Source organism: Lates calcarifer, linkage group LG7_2 (assembly GCF_001640805.2).
Source record: "Lates calcarifer isolate ASB-BC8 linkage group LG7_2, TLL_Latcal_v3, whole genome shotgun sequence".
In the NCBI taxonomy this organism is placed as follows: Eukaryota; Metazoa; Chordata; class Actinopteri; family Centropomidae; genus Lates; species Lates calcarifer.
In genome coordinates this window covers 7763312-7787080 of record NC_066854.1, presented here as the reverse complement: position 1 = coordinate 7787080, position 23769 = coordinate 7763312, and the positions used below count along the sequence as shown (strand labels likewise).

The following is a 23769-nucleotide window of genomic DNA, read 5'->3' as shown; positions in this document are numbered from 1 at the left end:
CAGGTTGATGCAGCTGGGGCTTGGAGACAACAAATTTATTACAGCAAACCTGTATGACAAAGTGGGGGTGTTTAGTTTTAAAGACCTGGGCATTTTTACACAGCAATGAACCACTATCAAGATGGATTGTGGGAAGTGTAGGATCCAGAGTTTGACTGATTTAAGGAAATAAAAAGTCAGGATATCTCAGCTTCTGACACAACTCCCCAAACTTCATGTAAATACAATAATAAGCCATGCTGCCCCTTTAATTTATGGACATTCAGTAGATACGTGAATGTGGTCCCTAAATGGGAAATCAACCTCTTTTTTTTAATCATCCCACCCAGGTCAGGAGGAGGATTGTGATGGAGTGTCACCACTCACTCGTTCACACTCACGCCACTGTGTTTATAAGAACATGACTGCAAAAATGACTCATTTTCCATTTGCATCTAAAATAGGGCTGTAAACCTTTTAATAATCAACCGTCCCTTTGCTTCTGTTTATCAGAGAGTTATTTGTCCTCTTTTATAATGTGCTGGACATTAATAGTTTCTGGCATTTACGCCAACAACATTGGTGGGCGAGACACAACCTAGCTGATAAGTGACTCATTTGTTTTTGCAGTCCATTATGCTCCAGCTGTGCTAGCTGATGTTTTAGGAAGCAGGTTCATTCATTACCTGCTTCATTAGTTCTGTCCCTCAAGGTATGGCACCTTTCTGTGATTGTCTTTTTTCCCCTCTAATGCCACATTTTCCAAGTGTTTGACCAAAGAATGCCAGATAGGCAGTTTTCTCTGTCCTTCAGGGGTTTTAGCTCAGAATAGGAAAATACCATCCATAGAAGAGAATGAATAAGTGAATCTGCTAGACTGAAAGTGGGAAAATACTCAAACATTTTTCCTTTATTTAAATGTTGTGTCAATTTTGCATCAGTGCAGCAGTTTGTACATTAAAACAAAATTCTAATTTCTTAATATTATAAGAAAAGGCCTTTTCAGTTCACCTCGTCCACAGAGAAATGTTGCAGTGAAGGAAAGACATTAACTAAAAGCAGGAATCACGAACATAGTTGGGTATATTTTGGCATACTGAGATCCAGCTTGTCTCCTCTTATACAATCACAGTGCGTGGAGGCAAGCACCAGTTTGTGAAATCTACACAAAAAATAAACTCATCACAGCAGGAAACATCCTCTCAGCAACTGCTGCTTGTTCACATCCAGTTGGATACTTCCTCCAGTGTGAGCACCACACTTTTTTCTGTCCATCACAGGAAATAAACACAGCAAATTATATTTTAGTTATGCAAGGATTGCTTATATTTCCAATTATGCCTCAATGATGGGTTTGGATGGCTGACATTTTGCCTTTGATTATGCTCACCACCCATTGCTCTCTTAATTGGTAGCATCTAATTTAAACAACTTGCGTGTTGAATGTTTTGTACCAAAGATGTGAGATTGCACCAAACAGCCCCACATAAAGTAGCGGATAGTCATAAATTAAAAGACTTGGGCAAAATGCACATAAATGTGGAAGCAGCCACACAAACACATCATCTGAGATGTTGGAGGGGTTCTTATGAAGTCAGTCCAGAGCTGCTGGACAGAGGCCTGAATGCTGTCGCTGTGGGCCCAACGCTGGGGGCCAGTTATGCTTTTGGCACAGCAGTTTGACTCTATCGCAGAGCCACACACAGACCTGCACAGCATTGCTTTTACCTATTCCAAAAGCAGAAGTTTTGTGGCGACAGTATCCACCGCCATCATGGTCATGGCTCCATTAAATCAAGATTTATGTAGTAAAGTGAACACAAATGGGTGGAACACAGCAATGACGCGCATTAGTGCCCCAAAGTTTATTTTTTGAAAATCCAATTAGTGCCAAGTCACAGTTTGTAACAGATGGACAGTCTGTTTTTTTGTCTGCCTCCTCCCACACAGTATGATAATACACTGATGATGTGTGACACTGTATCTCTCAGGTGATTTGGTTTAATGGGACATGATGAGTATGTATCCGCCACATGGTGAGACGAGACGGGACAGGACGCGTGACGTGAGACACTGTGTCTGTCACGTGATTTGACTTGATGGGATCTGCGTCGGCCAAATGACAGGACAGGACAGGACAGGACACCACAGTACGTGGTGTGATATAATGCGATACGGTATGTTACAATACAACATGACACGACATGACTTTACAGAACATGACCGGACTGCGACATTACAGGATGTGATCGGTGACGTGAAGTGACGTGAGCGGACGCACCAGGACAGGACAGAATAGGAAACATGACATGATGTGGTACTCTGTGCAGTACGTATCCCCCATGTTATGATGTATCCACTACATGGTGGGACATGAAAACACATTTTTATCTTGACTGATTCTATCTCAAATACTTTACACAACAGTAAACAGACTTACTCCTTTATACACCACCATTTTTTTATTTTGACATATTTCACCCAATATAACCTCATATCTTAAGAGTTACCTATCAAGTCAGCAAAGATTTTGTAGATTTTGAATGTCTGTGAATAGAGAATGCAAATACCTGATCTACCCAAAACTGTCATGAGCATAGTCCTCACTGTTCAGCGTCTTCCTATCTGCACTTACTCATACTGACTCCAGCTCAGGATCAGAAACCAAAGCCGCTGTTGATTGAAACATGGTGATGCTATAAGCTGCGGCTCCTCTTCCTCCCACCTCCGTTCCCACTCGTCCTGGCACAGCTCTCGCACATTATTCCCGCAGTTCCGTCGAGTCTCCTCGCAGACGTGCCTGGCGGTGTAGCTTTCCTTCGCAATAAGAGGCAAATGCGGGGGGGTGTTAGCATTTTGCAGAAAATTAAATATTGTTGTTGTTTATCTGCCGCTCTAATGAGACATGAGGAGGTGTGGGATAGCTGCTTATCTTCAGCATGGGAAGCAGCAATCAGAGCGAGGATGCTGCACATGTTCTCTGTACCCTCTGTGCATTCACATCATTGCATGTAGCTAATCATTCACTGCGCTCAGTGTTTGATTTGCTGTGCTTTGAATGAAACAAACTTCATTTCAAGGGCTCAGCAAGATACAATACTCTGTAATTAAGCTCCAGCATGCTTCTCTATTTGAAATTATTGACTTTCCAACCAAATAATGTTTAAGCAAGTCAGCAGGTCCTGGATAATAATTTAGAAACATTCACACCTGGTTACCCTGCTGCCAATCTGCAGCTTTTTGACCCCTTTCTAACTACGGTGTTCACAATTAGCTGTGAGAGTTATGATGTCAGCGTTCTTCTCTATTCATGTTCAGTGTCAGTCACCTCTTTATCCTTTACATACTAAGCAGCAGAGAGCCTGTGGGCTTGGACAGAGACTGCAGAGACAATGTGCGAGTGTGAGAGGAAGATAGACAATGCGTGCTTAGGTGCACGTATAGCATGTGGCCAGGGGTTGCTTTGATGTGTGCATGCATCCCCAGGGGTGGTATGGGCTGGTACAGATACGGTTTGTCACCACACACACACACACACACACACACACACGTACGTGCAAGCGCACACTCAAACAAGCTGTGGTGTGTGGCAGCAGAGTGGCTTAGAAACAAAGCAGGACCTTTCGACCACACGACGCAAGCACCCTTAAGCGAGACACTTAATCCCACTAGACGACCTTTGACCTTTCTTCAAATGAGGAATTGCCCTATGGGGGCAGTGCAGTATCATATTGCATTACATAACAAACATACAGTGACACATTTTCCTTTCTTCCTGTGCATCTTTGAACTTGAATCACCACCCAGCTCGTGGGGGGGTAAAAAACACAAGCAAGACGTAGCCTGTCATATTAAAGCAGCCAGCAGCAAATTGCACATCTAGGCTAATAAAAGCGACAGGGAAATTGCTGCCAGCAGATTTCCTCCAAATCTCCCCAGTAATTCCCCATGAGCCCTGGCATTACTGCCTCACTACCCAGCCTCAGATTAACCCCCAGCAATTCCCCCCAACCAACTCGCCCCGGCCTCACAGCAGTGCAGCTCAGGGCTTCACCACACCAATTTACCCTCTTGATTTCAATGCTTGTACATTGTCCTTTTGATATCTTCAAAGGTGGCTCTTCTTTCCAAATGCCTGTTTATTAGCTAGCAGCATTGTAAGGTCACAGTCCAGTAACAGCATGTGGGATTTGCTTATATTAATATTAACATCCTTATTTTGAAAATTGCATACTTTAATTTAAAGCATGTTTTGTGTTTTATAATCATTTGTTTTACTCTGAACAAACTTGCAAGTAGTACTGAAACAATTTGTTGATTGATCAGACAGTTGTAAACGATAACTTTGACATTGTTTTTTAATTGTAATTAGAAAGTAAAAATGCCAAACATTTGTTGGTTCCAGCTTCACATATGTGAGGATATGCTGTTTTTCCTTGCTTTATGTCATTCTTAATTGAATATTTAGGGTTGGACGGACAAAAAAAGCAATATGAAGACATTTCTAAGAAAGTTATCTCACTCTGGAGCTTTGTTTTTATACAATTTATTTTATCAAAAATGTTGTTTCAGCCCTTAATGCTATCAACACCTAAAGATGTGACTCAGGAGGTGACTCATAGTACCTGTGTATCTCGCTCCATTTCGAAAAGTTCCCACAGTAAAGCCACTAGAACAGCTCAACCCACTTACTTTCCTCCTGCGCTCTGACTCCACCTCATCTCTGTCTCCGCTGCACTCCCCTGACCTCCGGGTCAATCGGCCCTGCCGCGCTTCACCTCTGAAAACGTTTGACCTGGACTCAGTGTCCGGCCCCTGCGCTGAGCCCGATCGGCATTCAGAGCAACATTTTCGTGCATCAGTGCCAACTCCGAACAGGTACCCCAGGTTGCCGTGCAGGAAGGAGCTCAGCGGGACTCTGCCTCCACTCTGCATGTTGGTGTTACTACACAGCAACTGACATTAGAGATTCTGTATTAGACTGGTTTAGGAAGCCTAATCTGTGTCGTATAGATTCTCTTTCTTCTCTCACTCTGGCTGTTTCTCTCTCTATCTCTATCGATCTATTTCTTTAACAGCCTCTCTCACTCTCCCTCTTGCTATATCCCTCCTTCTTTTACCTCTCTTTTGGAAAAATATTATAGCAAAGAGGAAAGGCTTCTTTCTTTGCTCAGCCTCTCTGGCTCTAGGGATGGCAATATCAGTCAGTCAGTCCACCAGTGCTAATTTGCAACACGTGAGCACATTAAATTAAGGCGGTGAATATGGTAGACATTATACTTGCGTAACAACAACATTTTAGCATTGTCACTGTGAGCATGTTAGCATTTAGCTGCTTAGTGCAGCCTCACATGCTAGCATGGCTGTAGACTCTGTCTTATGTTATGTCCTCGTCTCCCTTTTTCTTACTTCTTACTTTACTACCGCCTCAAAGTTTTGATTTATATACACCCTGAATCAATTTGTCTAAGTGATGTGAGTGAGGTGTGCCAGTGGCTCTAGCAGCTGGGTTATAAAGTACATACCCCTGCAGCCTGAGCCAGAAAGAAGGGTCTCCTGCAGGAGTCCAAGACCCCTTTTCAGCAATTCAAAATAAAGCAGTGCCGAATGAAAAAAATGACCTGCCATAAACTCCCTGTGAAGGGGATAATATGACATTTACTGATAATAATCTGAGATGTATTCTCTGTATTTATTCATATGACTGTTTATTTTATCATGCCTTAATTAACATTGAACACTTTGGCTCGCCATACGTATCAGCACAGAGATGACCAGGATGAAAATGCCAGAACGGTGCCCAGAAATAAACAAATAACAAGAGCATGTACTGCCAAGTTTCCTAAAATAACATCAGCGTTTCATCCCGTCATAGGCTGGCACTTAACTGTTAGCTTACCAGCAGCTGAGCATAATATTCATTTCAATGAGGAAAGTTTTCATTTAACATTAGACTCATGAGCAAGAAGCTTCCAGGTAAATAAATTCATATCATTTTCTGGGGGTGGGTAAGTATAAGACATAAATAGAGTGGGAGAGTGTATATTTATGCAGCTGTAGATCTTACAAAGGTGCATATAAAGGTGCATCTGATATCTATCCTATAGACAAGGCAAGGCTCTCAGGTCATCAGGAATTCAAATACTGTGGCAGCATCACTCAGTGAAATGGCAGGTTGTTTACCTGCAGAGAGAGAAGCAGAGTAAAGGAGGGGCAACCGGCAAGATTGACTGAAAGACAAGCGAAGGGGGGAAAAAGAGAGAGAGCAGGTAGTGTAATTTGATCGGCGCATGCTGGGAACTCATCAGCATGCTGCTCATGTACGCCCACAACCCGCCAACCCCACCCCACCCCCATGCTACACACACAAATACACACAAAGTTGGACGAGGATGGCCGTCAGGATAGACAAATAACAGAGTAATGTAATCATGTAAACGCTCCATCACTCTCACACAGATCCACCATTCCCAGTCCACACACACACACACACATTTGAAAGACTGACCTCAGTTATTACTGGATTCTCATGTTTACATGCTTTTCACTTGTTTTCAAGGCTGAGTATCGAACTTAAGCTCCTCTGACCGCCAACCTGAGGCTAGGATTGAGGAGCAAAATTCAATATTTTTCTTTGGTCAGATTAAAACAGGTAACTTTTAAAAAATTAGACTGTTTTATTTAATTAAGTTTACATTTATCATGAATTGAGCAGTTTTTGCACATTTTTATTAGAAAAAAAAGCATATTAAAATATGTTCATGCTCCACAAACTACAGTATCCAGAAAGCACTGGTGAAAATAATCCTGATCAGGGTTTTCTCAGACTAGTTAAAGCTCCTCCAGAAACACATATGGTATTAAATATTATGTAACTTTGTTCACAGGCTAGTACTCCTTCATATGATTTGTAAATTGACCTTTATGTGAAAAATTGGTTAGTGCCCCTATTCTAGCCCTCATACACCTGCGAAAACTCAGTCTTCACTCGTTTCATTTTGCCCTCGGTGCCTCAGCTTGACTGATTATATGGGCTTGAACAGAGCATCTGATATGTTATATTATTTCTGATATTATTGGAAATCACGCTGATACAGTATTTGAGATATTTTGTGGATTACCACCGATCACACGGTGGATTTGCGGGCGCTGCTTAAGTCTCTGCAGTAGAGGAGCGCCTAGTCTAACAGTGGATGAAGTGAATAAGCCCAAAAGCTCCTAATGTGCCTGCTGGTTTACAGATTATAAAAGATATTTGTCAGTCTGTTTTGGTGCTGAAACGTGGTGGCTGCAAACGGTGATAAAGGGTTTTTGGTGACAAGCGTGGAGTGAATCTCGCTGTTGGCAAAAAATTGTCAGAGAAGAAATTTATTTTTCACTGTTTTTCACACTGCAGGGGTGATTCTGTTGTCATAGGGCCACATCTGCATCTTTATCATTATTATGTGCTCATTCTGCTTCATATATTATAATACTATTGGTTAAAGGTCACTACACATCAGTGACTGCGCATTATTCCACTGTGCCAGACCACATATGTTACAAAATGTACATACGTACATGCAGTAACGTGCCATGAAATATGGGCGCATACTGGTTTTGAGTCTCCCACTGTTGCATTCAGGGAACAGTGCGTGATTGACAGATCAGCACTTGCACTCTTTTATTTATGCACACACCGTGATATCCCCCCTTTAAAATGTTTTCCGGCATAAGGTCATAATTTATCTTGCCTCCAGTTACTTCCTCTTCTCCCTCCCTCCCTTCTCTTGATAGCATTGCTTGTAATTTATTGTATTGTTTTTAATTAAATGGATGGCAAGCGGGTTTAAGTGCCCAGCAGTTCCAAGACGTGCCATTTCTTATCTGAATTCTAAATTCAGCGCACACCTACTGTAAAGCGGGACTATAAAGCTGAATAGGTCCCAAACTGCACTGCTGCGTTGTTAGAGGGATTGAACAGTTAGACAAATGTCACCTTTAGAAGAGAAGAGCGGGGATAATAAAGCGACGGCTGGGGTAGTGGTGAACACAAACTTCACAGACATCGGGACACCGCAGATTCACGGCTCCAGCAGTCTGGCTGGTGTATTCTCAGTCTGGCATAGAGGATCAGAGAGGAAACAGCCTTGGATTACAGAGATGCCTGCCCTGATAAAGAAGAACTTTAAATTAAATGGAGTCACAGCAGGCTCAGCGCAGTACTACTTTCTTCAGTTAAGACCAAGCCACGTTTCCCCACATAATGTCTTATGAAACAAGATTACAAGAAATTAGGGTTATTTCATGTTCTAAAAATTGTTAAAAAAAAAAAAAATCACATCTAATCGCTTATTTCCACTTTGTGTGTGTGTAGTTCACATCCTGTCTCTGACCTCGCCGTCCACTTATTGCAGCACAAACTAAGAGTATGGTCAGACCACCAGAGTGCTTAATAAGGAAAATATACTGCAGCAAGGAGTCGTGGGTGGGAACGAGCAAATCAATTCGATTTTCCACCGTGCAAGCTGAGACGTATGTCTGAATAATCAGAGGGTGAGCTATGGACTCTGAGGGTTTATTCTGTATGACTGGCGCTAAATGTGATTTCCCTATATATCAGTGGAGAGTATGCCTCAAAGGTTATTTGTTCCAGATAGACGTTCACAGGACTCTGATTTTATTCAGATGGCGATCTGACATTCAGCAATCACAGCCCGATGACCTTCCTGACCTTACAACATTAAAATCCTTTATTTTGCAAATGCACCATTCAACCAGTCATGTCAGCGCCCCCAAGGAGAATTCTTGTCGCCTTTGTCACAGCAGATATTTCCTATCACACTGACATTTTGTCATCCCCAGACGCTTGTGTCAATGTTATGGTAATTTATCCAGATGGATACATGGAGGGTTTTTAAACATGTTCTCCCGCCATGGCGTGTTTATCAAACGCATATTATCATTTTTACATTGTTTCCCGGAGCATGCCCAAATGGCCCAAAATCCCAGCATTCCCTCTCCTGAGTGAGTGAACATGAATTTATTTGCTTCCATATGTTCATGCAAATTGGAAGGACAGCAGCATAGGTAGTACAAATCACTCCAATTATCCTGCCTATGCACTAGAACACCACACACTCGCTCACACAAAGGCAGAGCTCATACTTTTTTGGGGTGTGTGTGTGAGAACATGACGGACAGGGAGAAAGCAGCAGGACACTGTGTAGATGATGTCTGCTCTCACCAGAGCTTTAACCTTTCCCTCAGCATCCCTTCCTGCGGAGACTTTCTTTCCTCGCGGCCCTTTTGTCACACACTCCCATTGTTTGTCCCCGTCCTGATTGGGCACTCATTATAGAAACCTGTTTATGTACAAAGATCTCCCCAGACGTGCTGCGAGGCATGAGAGAGAAGGAAGAAAGGTGAGGTGGAATACAAAGAAGAGGAAATGAATAGGATATGAGTAGAGGTGACGAAACAATGAAAACAGAGATAGATAAACAGAGTAGCACCACGCCGCAGCTGATAGACTGTTACTGATTTTGTTAGTTAGCATTAGCACCTGTAGCTGTAAATGCCACTTTCAAATCGAGTTGAAATGATGCTGTTTTTTAGTGCATTATCAGTGCAGCATTAAACAATAATGATAAAAAATATATTGATTTGCAGCTTCCCACTTACTTTAAATCTACATAAAACCAGGGTTTCCTAATGGAAATTCTGACTTGAAGGCCTTGAAGGAAAAACAGATTTTCTACTTCTCCCACATGTCTGGAACAGGAGATGTAATTTTAAGAGAAATGTGATGAAGTATCGACATCTCATCTCCGTGTGTATTTCTCGGAGAATGTCTCAGTACATGCATTCCTACCACTGGAGCGCCACAGTCCCACCATGTAAAACTCGGTTCTCTACTTTACTTGCCTCTCTCTGGGGAATTGTGATGCAATGATTTCCGAACCCACCATCACCAACTCCCCTCCCTCGCTCCCTCCCTCTGCAGCTAGATTTGAGGTGATAAGTTACAGCAGCTTTTCCTTCTGCTTTTTCAAACCTGCTACACTCATTCACTTCACATCGCTGCCTCGGCTAAGTCGCTCCGCCTGGACTTCCTTGTTCATTCGGCTCACGCGCGCTGCAGATATCCAACATGGTGTCTCCTGAAACGCTGGGAAAAGCACCTACAGTCCCAACCACTCTGCTGTGTCCTGTTTTCATTACATGGACTCCCCAGGAGAGGGTATGGATATAGCAGCACTCTCTTGCTCCCCACTCACTACTCCCCCCCCCTTCTCTGAGCACAGTAAGCTGTCTTGATCTTAGCTGGTGAGTTTGCTTCACTAGACCATTTAGAGACTAGATTCTTCTCACTGATGGCTTAGGAGACGAGGCCCACTCTGATACATTAAGGTACATCCAATCAATGCTTTGGCCAACACCTGAACATGTGAATATACAGTATAAGGGATGATGGTCTAAGTGCTATATGGTAAATGGATGTGCACTGTGTGGCTTAAAGCATGTGGACACCTCTTTTGTGCTTTTGCTCTGGACTAGACTATTATATAGTGTTGTTCCTGCTTCGTAGTATAGGTTTTGTGAAGATCCATTCTTCTTTCAGCGTAACAATGGCCCCCCATGCACAAAGCCAGTTCTGTAATGAAGTGGTCGTTTGATCGTTGGCCTGCGCAGAGCCCCGACCTCACCTTTTTGATGAATTGGAGCATCTTATCGCCCAACACCAGTGTCCAACCTCACAAATGCTCTTGTGACTGATAGGGAGCAAATTCCTGCAGACAGGTTCCAAAATGTTGAGAAAAGTCTTCCCAGAAGAGTGGCAGCAGATTGATATCCAGTGTTGGCATCAGTTTATCGCCAGCCATCGGATTAAGTGGCTCTGTTGTGACTTAGACCAGAGACAAAGTTAATCAGGCACTTCCAGGATCACAAATGTTGAAAACCATGCTGTCACAAAGCATATCATAGCCATCGCAGAATCAGTCTTCCATCATGATACATTGCATTGGATAACCCGTCAAATCGTCATGCCTAACACTTGTTTTCATTCCTGACACCCCATGACTGTTGGACCAGGCCATTTCCGGGATAATATTGTGTATATATCGTGTATCTGTAAATCGTAGTCTGATCCTGGCATTAGACCAACTTGATATCCAGAATGTCTTCCTCTGCAGCAGCTGAAATGTAAGATGAGATTTTTAGGAACACGGACAAGACTCCCTTCACTGGGAGTGCCACTGACCTGTTTTAGCATGTGTTGGTGTGAGTAACACAATCCTACCCTGCTGTAATTTGTCACGAATGAGCTAGACCGGGGATAGAAATAGCATTTGATGGATTCGGCAGCTCCCTGAAAGTCAGCCATGCAAGTGCCATGAGTCATAACATTTCATCATTAACAAGCAAATTCGAGCACACGTAACCAGGCTGAGACTTTTTGAGCAGAAAACCTCCCCTTTTGTTGGAGTAGATTTGGTCTGCAGTCATGCAGCGCACTGGAGGAAAGTACATGAGGGCTTATGATGTCTGGAGGTAGAGAATAGTTCAGATCCTCTGGACACAAGTTAAGAAAAGAATTCACTGAAATCATCGCTAAAGTGGGCTCAAGCTGCGCATCTAACCGCAGGGGGCGTCAGCTAGGAAATAGGACTGTTGGGGGTGTGGGCACGCTTCAAAGGTGACCCAGCAAGGCCTCAAGGAACCTGCTATTTAGTACCACCAGTCTCTTTCTTTCTCTCATTGTGTATCTGTCTCTTCTGCTCCCCTCTCTACCACATTTTCCATTCTCCCTGGCCCTCCATCAGCAGCTAAACTACACGATGCTGCTTAGAGATTCTCTAGACAGCTTCTTCGTTCTAGGGCTAAGCCCGGCAGGAGTCCCTCCTCTGCCTGCGCAGCCCTGCACCAAATCCCAGTGAGCGTTCAGGTCCTGTTGGTATCCAATCCCTGCCTTCTCACTGTGAGGGAAGTTTTTTTTTTTTTTTAATTCTCAGCTAACAGCAGCATCAGCATTTTGGACTTAAGAATCAGGTTGGGCAAGAAGACAGGGATTTTGAGAAAAAAATTTTTTTAACTTTATGCAACTCTTTTGCCTTTAACATTGTAAGTGACAGAGATGTTTTTCATGTCTAAGAACATGTTTTTGGTCAAGCAACAAGATGGAAAAGAGGCCTGACTAAAAAAATGCACTCTTCAGGAAATAGTAGAAATAACTGATGCTGAACAAACTCAACAACAGCCAATAAAGCCACAATAGGCACAGCACATTAACACCTCACAATGCCTCGCAAAGTCATTAGCAAAAATAGCATTTGCTTCAAAGTTGACATGCCAATTGCTATCATCATCTGATGCTTCTCTAATTGTGGTGTAACCTTTTTTCCTCCCTTCCATGTGACATTTGTCTAATGTTTTGTGAAGTAGCCTTTAAGTGTTTCATTAATGTCTAATGAGCTTTTCATTAGGAGAATTCAACTGTGACTTCTCCACGCAAGATTATAAGCAACACAAGGTTTAACATGGGTAATGATTCTTTTGCTGGATTGGGCGTCAATAATAGGTGCTGCTTTTGCGCTAAAGAACATTGTATTATGAGAACATCAGTGCAAAGAGTGGGTGTTGATCTTTGCAAATGTCATGCTCTGTTCCACAAGGCTCGAATTGGACTTGTTATTCATCCAACCCCCAGCCTATTTGTTTCCCACTGCACAATAATATTCAACGGTACTACCTTATTTAATTTCCAGACACAGCTTGTCCTCTGCAAAAGTAGCACAGAGCAGAGAAAATTGTAATTTCACAACACATCATTTCACAGCATTTACTATTATGATTGCCATGTGTTAACATGCTTATACAATTCAGAAAAAAAACAGTTTAAATATTGCATTGTGTCTCTTGATATCTGCTTTACCTGCATTCATTAAGGGGAACAGTGGCAGCAGTTTGCCTGCTTAGCGATAATGAGGTGCAATGCCAAGTATGAATAACAGGAGATTGACCATACGCAAGGGGAACGTAGCAAAATGAATACTGAACACAGCGCAGTCAATGGCTGCTTTAAAATGCATGATTGGAGAGGCATGGGCTGTAATAAAAAAAAACAAAGTGAATGCTGAACAGAGAGACAATTAAACCGCTGCATCTGGCAACGCGATGTGAGTGGGTACCCAGCCACTGCAATTACAGAGCTCCATCACTGGTGTAACCCTTCACTTCCTGGATGTTGTACTGGAGCACAAAATAAACACAAACACACACACGGCCCCTGTAAAATATTTTCAGGAATTGCTTCATGCTGCCCAGATGCGCTGCCGAATCTGGGAAACCCCCTTTAACCATCGACAATCATATTATCTACTGATTCAATTCCTGGGCTATTTCTCAGTCCAGATCAGTCACTCGCTATCCTGCTGATCACAAGCCACGGGGCTATCTTCAAGTCTTTTTATGTAGAGCCCAGACTCTTGCATTAAAGGAAGGACTAATTACAGAGTAGAGGGAATATCGTTTCGTCTGGAGGAAGGGAGAAAAGAGGAGTTTTCGCCAACAACAGAAGTAACAGAAGTGTCATTCTGACATTTTGTGAGGATTTTTGTTGTGCTTGAGAGGCACTGGCTGTTTATCTTTATTAACTTGGACATTCTACGCTGGTAAATTTAAACGTATGAATGGGATAAAAATTAAAGGAAGTTCTTTCTTACCTAGATTCTCCAAACCTCTGTCCTCTACTTGAGGGATGAACAGCATGATTTCTAAAGATATTCTCTCATTTTACTGTTAGTATTGGTGATAATGTTGGTGGAAAGTGCAATCTAACACGTGACTCTGTAACAAATGATTCACATCAGTTTCATTCTCATCATTGAGCCCTTGTGCCCTGTAAAGAAACATCTGCATTTGTTGTTTCTTCACTCATTTCTCCAGATTTGTCTATAGAAGTAATAGAGGCTGTACTGCTTCGGTTTGGGAAGTGATATTAGTCTGAGCTGGTGTTATATTGGGTTTTTATGTTTCATCAATCAATCAAGTTTCCCAAATACCTGTGTTTTAACTACAAATTAGCATTACTGCTGATTCCCTTTTTTCCAAGCACTTGAAGGACTTCTCATTTGTTTGATGTGATTGAAAGCTCCAGAACAACCACTAAATGGACCTTGTGGTGAGATTGCTTCTTGTCAACTGCTGTTCCCAAGTCCAAGAATTAACTTACAATCAGTGTTTTCAGATTTTGAAATGTGTTTTCCTGCACAATCTTCAGACAGCCACTGGCCTCCATTAGCATCAGTATGGTACACAAGACACTTTCAGGGAACCCAGACTTGCTCACAGATTACCAGTAATTTGTAAAGTGTGCTATTCTTGTGCAGCATTATTTGTCCTTAATCGCCAGCTCCTAAATTGCTTCCCATCTCCCCAAAAACATTTAACAGAAAGCTATATGTGTCCTCATTGTAGTTAAGATTGCAAATGCCCTTTCCAAAAAAAAAAAAAAAAAACCTCTGAAACGCTTAGTATCTTCCCTCTCTCAAGTATTATTCCCGCTAGCTGTAGGGCTTAATTTATTCAAGGCTGTTAAAAGCAAAAAAAAAAAAAAAAAAAAAAGAAAAGAAACAGAAAAGAGAAAAGCTTCCCTACTCAAGAGCTGGATTGTTTGGATCTGAATGGGAAATACTAGTAGATTAACGTGACATGGATGGTGTGCGCGCTGCATGCAGATGTACTGATCTGTAATCTATGTAATCTCCAGTGCACAAGGGTGATACGATGCTCTATTCACTCTGTGTGGGAAGTCTCTCAATTCTCCATGAGGAACGGTTTGTTCCTTCCCACGTGTGTGGCTCCTCTGTCTAGCTCTTGTGTTTTTTCTCTCACTCACATGCCCACTGACACACACATATGCCCTCTCTCTCCCATGCCATACCTCTGTCAGTTGCACACAGATGCAGAAACGCATGCATGCCTGCTCTCTCTGCCTGGCTGTGTCTCTTTCCCTGCTCCTGCCTCCTCTGTGGTGTTTCATGGTTTCATAGCTTCCAGCCTGTCTGCTTAGCCACGGGAATCTTTGCTGACGTCTCTGTCCTGCAGCCACAGTGGCTGAGAGAGATGCTCTAGAGGCGCAGGGAGATAAGCGAGAGGAGACAATCGCATTAAGACTCACTTTACCCCCCTGACCAAGACCAGAGGTTGGGATTTGAATGTTAGAATCTTCTGCGCTTTAATCCCTGCATGGCTGTTTGTGCATTTCCCAAACTGAGCACGCAACCTCTGCCTGTGCAGTCTCAACCGCTCACAGTAAAGCCGGCGCAAATTAACACGCTGTCGTTAAGGGAATAACAGGCAGCCATATGCACGAGGAGCCCCTTGGAATCAGTCTTGGAGAGTGACACCATGGCTGTTGCCAGCACAGAAGTGGAGCTGTCAATGCTACAACGCAACATGCTGTTCAGAAACACGGGTGAAGCCTCTTGACATCAAAGGTGGCACACAAAAGGATCTGTGTTTCCTTTTACTGTTGTCTGCACCTGTCAAAATGGTGCGTTTTGTTTTTTTGTTTTTTGGTGGTTGTTGTTGTTGTTGTTTTATGTGCTCCTCCTCCTCCTACACCGGCCCTCCTGCTCTGCAGCACCACAGAGACCCCTGGTGGAATTGGGAAGCATAGCAACTTGTGTGTATTTGTGTGAACGTGTGCGTGTGGGGTCCAGGACAGGTCTCGGCATCCCCGAAACACATTCTCTCTGTCTCTTTTGCTCTTAATCTCTCTCTCTCACACACACACACACACACACACCCAGCTCTTATCTCTCAGTTGTAGACAATATTTTTCTTGGGCTGTGAGACAAATGCAAAACCGTCCTCCAACTTGGGGGCCTTTTTTCGAATCTCCAAACCAGATTTTCTCTGTTAACGCTTTGGCTATCATCTGAGCACACTAGACTGCACTAGAGGGCCAAATTAGAGCAGGCCTTGGTAAAATAAAATCCCTATTATCTTTGAACTAGCAAGTACCCAATTATACGGCACAGTTATCTCCCATCTCACAGACTTCTGAGTCTTCGCCACAGGGCCAATGAGCAAGGAGTGCTAATGAAGAGATGCTGAATCACCTTTTTGCCTTCCTGGACGCACAACTGGCAGAGCCTCCTTGATCATTGGCTGCTTTTTTTTTTCTTTTATGGATCAGAGTCATTCTTCAGCTTTGATGATGTGGTTCTTGGCCCCCACCCCCCCCTTCCCCATTGAGCCAGTCGCAGCACAGGCCACACACTCATGGGTGCACCACCAGCTGCAGCGTGTGTGTGATAAGTGTGAAAGGGGAGAATGAGAGGTCTCTAATCCGAAGCAGTGAGAGAAGAGAGTTTAAAAGGGGGTTTATCTGTTTCCAGTCACATAGGATGTGCGTTCAAAATGAGCCGAGCAGAGAGACAACCCCCCGCTGAAGTGACGGTGGGGGGTCGGTCTGTTGATATATGTTTTTTGTGCACTGTCTTACCCCTCTGTTCTCATGGTCCTGATCATCCCAGGAGGCCTATCTGTACATTACACTGCCTGCTGGTGCAGAAACATTACCTAAAACGTGCTGATATCTGACTTTTCCATCTCCCTCTGTCATTTTTTCAGTCTTCTCCCTGTCTTGCATTTGATAACTGGAATTTCAGCAGCTTTTCATGCTCCTACTTTAGCTACAACTTCAGTTCTCTCTCTGTTTGTGCTTCAATTTCAGCTGTATAAATGCATTTCCAACGAATAAACATCTTAGGACATTTAAGCTGTTTGAAATATTACACGTGCTATTCAGTCGAGCCTAGTCTACCTTTCCTTTACAAGGATTTAGCCATTTTAACTTTTCAGTACTTCCACTCAAATTATGTTGGAGCACTCAAGTGCTACTGTTCAAACTTCAAAGTAGCACAGATCAATATTATTATATTAACAATGGATCAAATTACACTGATTGTACTGAGAGAGAGGTTGCTCAGAGACAAACCCACAAAGAGTACTCACCCAGCTCTGCATTATCTCCATTCTGATTCAGTCTCACTACTGTCATCAATGTTTTCAACATCCAGCGAAAAAGCTCTGATGAATTGACCGTGCTACCTGCCCAGCATGGTGGCAGACAGACTAAGTTAGTGTGTAGCTAGTGAATGAAGTGGGGCTTGACGTAAGCTTCAGAAACAGATGTTTAACTTAGGAGGTGGAGACCAAAACACAGCTAAGAATAGAGATAACACTGGACCAAATGAATGCTAATGTAGCTCTGACTGCTGCTTGCTAGAGATGAGATACAAATCCAACAATTATATCATGCATGTACCCCCAAGTGTGGTCTGTCTTTATGCCTCTCAGTCATCTTTTCTTTTCCCTTTTGTTCGTGGTATCTCAGAGAATCGGCCTCTCAAGTCCTGATATCTTATCATTTTTTCTGACAGCAGTAAATAGGTTTCGACTTCTTTCCCCTTCTTGGAACTTGCTTGTCTGGACATCAGGGTCCTGGTTGCTAATTAGCCACAGTCACCTTCATCACTAGCACTTTGTTGCCACTTTGGAGCATTTAAAAAAAAAAGCAGTGGAATTTTAGGGAGTAAGGCACCTCAAGGTGCAGTCAAGCAAAGAAAAGCATAAAGCACTTTATTTTCTTATCACATAAACAATGATAAATGAAGGTTGGCTCAGTCACAGTCTAGTTCACTGAACTCCTAAGTGCAAACAGCAACAGTTATTTTTTGAGTTCTCAACAGGCTCTATGAATTAATAGCACAAATTATTGTCTTTAAAAGCTGCCCCGTATTGTAGTTTTTCCAATTTTCCAAGGCACTTCCTGCAAAATGCAGTGATTGAAGTTTGAAAGATGGGTCTGACACAGGCTGCTGAAGAGTTTGAGAGCTTTTATGAAGGCGCACCAGTGTGGTGAAGTTGCAGTGAAAGAGGGTTCAAGAGAGTGTTTTAAAGTTTGAGAGGCCGTCGGGGAATTTAAAAAGGGTCCGGGATGGTTTAAGATGGCACCTCCATCCAGAGAGCCAGATGTGTGGTTTAGGAATTGGTGGAATTGAGGAGGCTGTTGATGGAGTTCTTGAGGGGAAAATAACAGGGTTTAATAACAGGAAGAACATGAAAGTCTGGGTGTTTGGGGTTGGCGTTCATTCCAGTATCAGGTATCACCAGATATTCACCACCTCAGGGAGCACAGCCAAAAAAAAAGTACAGAGATTGTGATCTTCTATTGTTTTGACATATTTACTGTATGTGTTTGATTTGCCGCTGGCTATGTGTTGGCCAGGCAGGTTCTAACCAGCACCTGTCATACAATGGATGATGTTGAGAAAAACAAGTGGTGTTTTGTGTGTGTGTGCGTGTAGGTGTGTAACTTTTGCTTGTTTTTTCAATGTTGAGGTGGTTGATGGCGATAGGAAAAACCACAGTGCAACAGTACATCTTGACTGACATGCAGCACACACCAGCAGACCATTGCATCATTTAACAGGCAGAAGAATTACACGGAAGGGAGCAAATATCATCCATCCATTATCTATACCACTTATCTGTTAAGGGTTACGGGTCGCTGTCATTAGGCGAGAGGCGGGGTGCACCCTGTACGGATCGCCAGTCCATCACATATATAGACAAACAACCATTCACCCCTACAGGCAATTTAGAGTTATCAGTTAACCTAAGCTGCATGTCTTTGGACTGTGGGAGGAAGCGGGAGTACCCGGAGAGAACTCACGCAGGCACGCGGGGCTCGAACCCAGAATCTTCTTGCTGTGAGGTGACAGTGCTAACGACTGCACCACCGTGCCGCCTAGCAAATATCATATAACTGCAATTTTGTAGAGAGTTGACATGCATCTGTCCCCCCCCCCCCCCGGTGTGTTTTTTTTATGTTGCTTACTAACAATCCACATCTTGTCTCCTGTCCCTTCTCAGGAAGTCCTGTCAACCTGACGTGCAGAGCGTTCTTCGGATACAGCGGAGACGTCAGTCCGCTCATCTACTGGATGAAGGGGGAGAAGTTCATCGAGGATCTGGATGAGGAGCGCGTTCAGGAGAGCGACATCAAGTAAGACCTTCAGAGTCAGAGCTGGCCTGATTTTGAGCGTAATGTTAAAAGTCACAACAAAAATAAAACAAAAAACCTATGCATTAAGGGTGAATATTCTCCAAACCAGTTAGTATTAAAGCAGAGCTTGAACAACATATAACAAATTCATGAGATAATTCTAATCCCTCCAAAAGCAGCAAAGGACCCTGGGGCTCAACTGGTAATCACCTCTTTAAACCCAGTCACCACAACTGTGTGACCACACATCAACAAACTGAACAATAAAAGAAACCTTTCACTGCCAAGCTATCATTTAAATGATTTTCATGAATGCTTTATGTGGCTGTTCAATAATGCAGACAGCTATGCATTCTTTAGCATGTACAATATATATGCACAGTTCAGGCACAGCTCCATCAGTGATCAGCCATTGCTTTGCACTGAAATGTAAGTGGAGGCGGTAATAGCAGAGCAGCTCAGCAGATGGAAACTCTGTGTTAGCCTCCTTTTTCCATTTGGGTGACCTCCATCTTTTGGTTCGCACTCATCAGTGGAAACAGAGGTCTGTTTACTCCAAAACTAGGTGGAAACCCGACAGCCAGGCACACACACCGCCCGAAGCCGGTTGACCGTCCAACAGTGCCATCTAATTGGCCGGTGAGAAGCTTCCATTTTTTAAGAGGAGCTCTCCTTACTTTAGGTTTTGCAGCATTCATGTTGTATGGGAAAAACATTACAAGTTCTTCTCTCAAAGATATTGTTCTCTCTAGGTGGCAGGTGGTAAATAGAACATGGGGTCAGTCTTTTTTAATGGCAACTTCGCATATAGCTTTATGGCAACAAATAACCTCTCCTTTGTGTCTGAAACAGGAGTGCTTGTTGTGAGGAAAAGAAGTCTAGAAAAACTCAGGAGCAGTGAGATACAAAAAACAACCTCAGATTATTACAACTTTGCATGCAGCATTTGGCTAAATGACAAGTTGATGTTTTCCGTTGGTGGTGGCTCTTTGTTTTGGCTCGCACTGTATTCAGGTCATGTTGGGGAAAAAAGTGGTGGAAAAAGGACAATGTGTTGTTTTAGCTTGAAAACACTGGCACAGGGATCTCATCCAGCATAATTTTAAAATGGACCGTAAACAAACTACAGCAGTTCTTTACCTTTGCTCAGCATAGATGATACAACTCCATAACTTCACCTTTAACTGCACTGAATTTATTGCTACAATTATCACTTTTTACAACATTGTTAGGTTATTTATGGGATATAGAGGAGACTGCTCATATCATAATATCAAACCAGTGTATACTTGATGCTCACAGTACAGTGAATATGGCTTTATCCTATGTGAGGTCTTGATGATTGTAAGACAAAATCTGTGTATGATTAATTCGATTAATTAACTGGCTCAGATGTGCGACTGATGACCACACTCACAGTGTAGTTGATATTCCCTTTATTTTTAGCCACGTGAGGAAAGGTCACTGTTTGGTGGACTGATAGGAGCAGAACAATACACTCACTTCACCCACATGTTTTTCTCAAAGGGATGAGCTGATCTTCAGGCAGTGAAGGTCAATCAAAGCTCGACTAGTGTGCTCATCCTCAGAGGAATAATCAATCATACACGTGACACAATGCTGATACTATGTTATTAGTGGACATGAAAAAACCTCAGGGCACAAGCATTATTATGTTTCGCCTTTATTCACACAGGTTGATCATGATCAGATTATCACATGTAGTGGCAGCAGAGAGGAGACTAGAGACTTCCTGAAGAAAAGAGGATTATACAATATACTAAATAAATACCTTGACAGACACCCAAGTGGGAAAGGTGTCGCCTCAGAATTAACATATTTTAACTGAATGTCATGCATCTGTGCAGTGGAGTGGTCGCTGTCTCCCAGATGTTGTTACAAAAAATGCGAGCAACCAATAATCTCTCTTTGGGGTTTTAGCAGTGAAGAGGAAATTCTTGCTCCACTGACACCGCCAGGGTGTTCAGACAATAAGGTGGAGGAAGGGGGCGTGTCAAATTGAACAACTAAGGAAACAAAATCAAAAGGAAGCTCTCCTTGTTTAGTGGTGTCTAACAAATACACCAGATAGGTTTGGTTTTCCTCACAAACAACAACTTTTCTAAAGGTTTTAATCTTCTTCTCTTGTGGCTACCTGCATGGCTAACCACGAGGGTAAAGTTAGAGACTGTGTTTTTTTTTTTTCTAATTTGGGCAAAACAACCTAGACAAGTTGATTGCAGCCTTAATTAAATCTGTGCGGCAAACACTCCTCGATCAGCTGCTTTGTCAGACATATAACAGAGCAGCTGGTGAATCTCTTTAAAGTGCAAATACATTGCATTTCCTGTGCCTGCTTCACATTAAAAGCCACACAGTGATTTGCCAGTTGAATGCTTTTAATTTGAAGCAGCAGCACTTAGAAGTATTTCATTAGCAGTAACTTAATACAGCTCAGATTCATCTGTAGGAGAGTGAGAGGAGTGAAGCTGATGTCAGGGAGATACAATTACAAACAGAGATGCTGGATTACATTCATCCATCGTTTCTTGTTTTCTTGTGTGTAGGCAGGCGATTTGATTCCAGCCACAAACAATGAAGAATATAGAGAGGTAATTAATGCTTTTAAATATATTAAATGGCGTTAGCTGAGAAAAGCCAGTCATAAATAACATCAAAACAGGGTTGTGTTAAGGAATTATTTATTCACTGTTAATTATTTGTTCAGCAGGACAGTTTTGTAGGCGTGTCCACTCTGAAATACACACAGGACACACCCTTTCATGCCCGGCCCCACTGTACTGCTTCCACCGACCACACACATAACCAGAAAATTCCCGTTGTCGACAAATGCCATCTAATGAAAAGGTTAACTGTAAGCAACGTGACAAGGCTGGGAGGAGAGTTAGCGGCCCAGTCTGTGACCTGGCATTTCGAGATGTCTCTGTTAGCCTGCTAGCACGCCGCATCCAGCTCTCAGCGCCGCACTCTGTAGTGAAGGACACCAGGCCAATTAGAGCCTACAGGATTTGGAGAGGGGTGGTGGAGGTGGGGGAGGGCGGCAGGTGGCGGCATTGGGTAGGTGGTTTAATAATGATGAGAAGGAGGAATACTGAGGAGTCCGTCAAATGTGGTTGGAAACCGTGCTTTCATATGATAGTTAAATGAGGTAACAAGCCAAGAGATCAAAACTGTGACCCTGAGCCGCTTTGAAAAGCTCGTATGTGTGCGCAGGGACAGATGTGAAGAGGCCCGTGCACGTATAGTGGGTGTCCACAATGTGTGCACATTCAAGTTTTTCAAGTGCTTATTTTTGTTGTGTGCCACCGCGTGATACCGTCTCCCTCTGCATGTTTTTATTTATTTTATTTTTTGTTCCCATTTGAATGTGCACCACTTCAAACCCACTCCCTGACATCATTCCATGAGCTTTTAGCTTTGAAATGGAAATTAATCACACAGGAGTATTCCCTGAAGGGCTGCCTGTAATACATGAAATGGAGCTTTTGGCACAATGTTTCACCACTGAGATTCTGAGTTGATATAAAATTTTGTGGCTGCAGAAGAAGACTTCATGGATCTCAGAGGTGAAGACACAGCGTGGAATACAGACATAAAGGCCGTGCTGCTTAAGTTTAAACCAGAGGAAGTTTCAGTCCCTGGTGTACGGGCATGCAGCACCCTTTTTAGCAGCAGTTCAAGTGTAAAATTTCATTTTCTAACTCCTAATTATTGCTCCAACAGATATATTCATAGAAATAACAGGTACTTACAGGGTCCAGCAATGCATCTACTGTCTGTTAGAGCTGCAAACCTAGTAATTCCAAGCATTTTAGAGTCTGACATTGATGCCACGAGGACAGGCTAACAATCATACAAACCTTTACTGAAGTTTTTACATTTCTGATTAGGTGGTTTAATGGCGAATGAGTGGGGGCAGTCTGTATCGCACTGATGACATTATTATGACATTAAAAGGACAGTCAATTGAATTTGCTTTTCCCCTCTCTTGTCGGGAGTTTGATGAGAAGATCAGTAACAATGTCACACGTCTGTGCAATAAATATGAGGATGGAACCAAGGCAGCTAGCATGGCTGTTTCCAAAAGAATGTTTTTAATTGGAACTCATCTACTGGGTGCAGGCCATAGCTTCATATTTAATGTTCTCCTCTAACCTATTTCCTAAAATGCTAAACGATTTCTTTAAAACCAGTTAAGAAACCGATCAGTCTATATGAGTCTCTCTTGTTCTACTGTGCTGCCTGTTTTCCACAGTTTTACCACATACCAGCGCTGACCTTTACCTTGACAAACACAAGGAATTCTCAGCATGCTCTTTTTCCATTTATCTGTCTTCTTGTGGGTCAGGATCACAGAGCAACAGAAGGAGCACAACAACGCAGGCATTCCTTTTGTAAACGGACTTTGTCCCTAGCTCAGGTGCCCCCTTCTTAGAGTACATGACCTCCAGTGGGTCACCTCTACCATTGGGATCCCCCCACCCTAAACCTGAGCATACTTTTTCAGTTTTAACCATTTTGTGCAGCCTGCCATTTTGTGCAGCCTTCTACTAACTGATAACAGTGTGGCAGAAACATGCCAAGCCAATGCCTAGCGGGTGATGTGTCATTGTACGCAATTTTACATTTCAAATCTTCTTAAGAGAACCTGCTCTGATCTAATTCAAATCTACCTTTGGGGCCAGTCAGGAAGAGTGCAGACTGAA

General features: G+C 42.9%; 1 protein-coding gene across 3 annotated transcripts in view; it reads left to right on the top strand.

Moving 5' to 3' along the window:
• LOC108872990 (interleukin-1 receptor accessory protein-like 1) overlaps positions 1–23769 on the top strand; it is a 266950-nt gene that overhangs the window by 220822 nt on the left and 22359 nt on the right. For all 3 annotated transcript variants that reach the window (XM_018660973.2, XM_051066061.1, XM_018660974.2), the window contains one exon: positions 18910–19042. In XM_018660973.2, coding sequence (XP_018516489.1) covers positions 18910–19042 — 133 coding nt within the window. The remainder of the gene's footprint in view (positions 1–18909; positions 19043–23769) is intronic.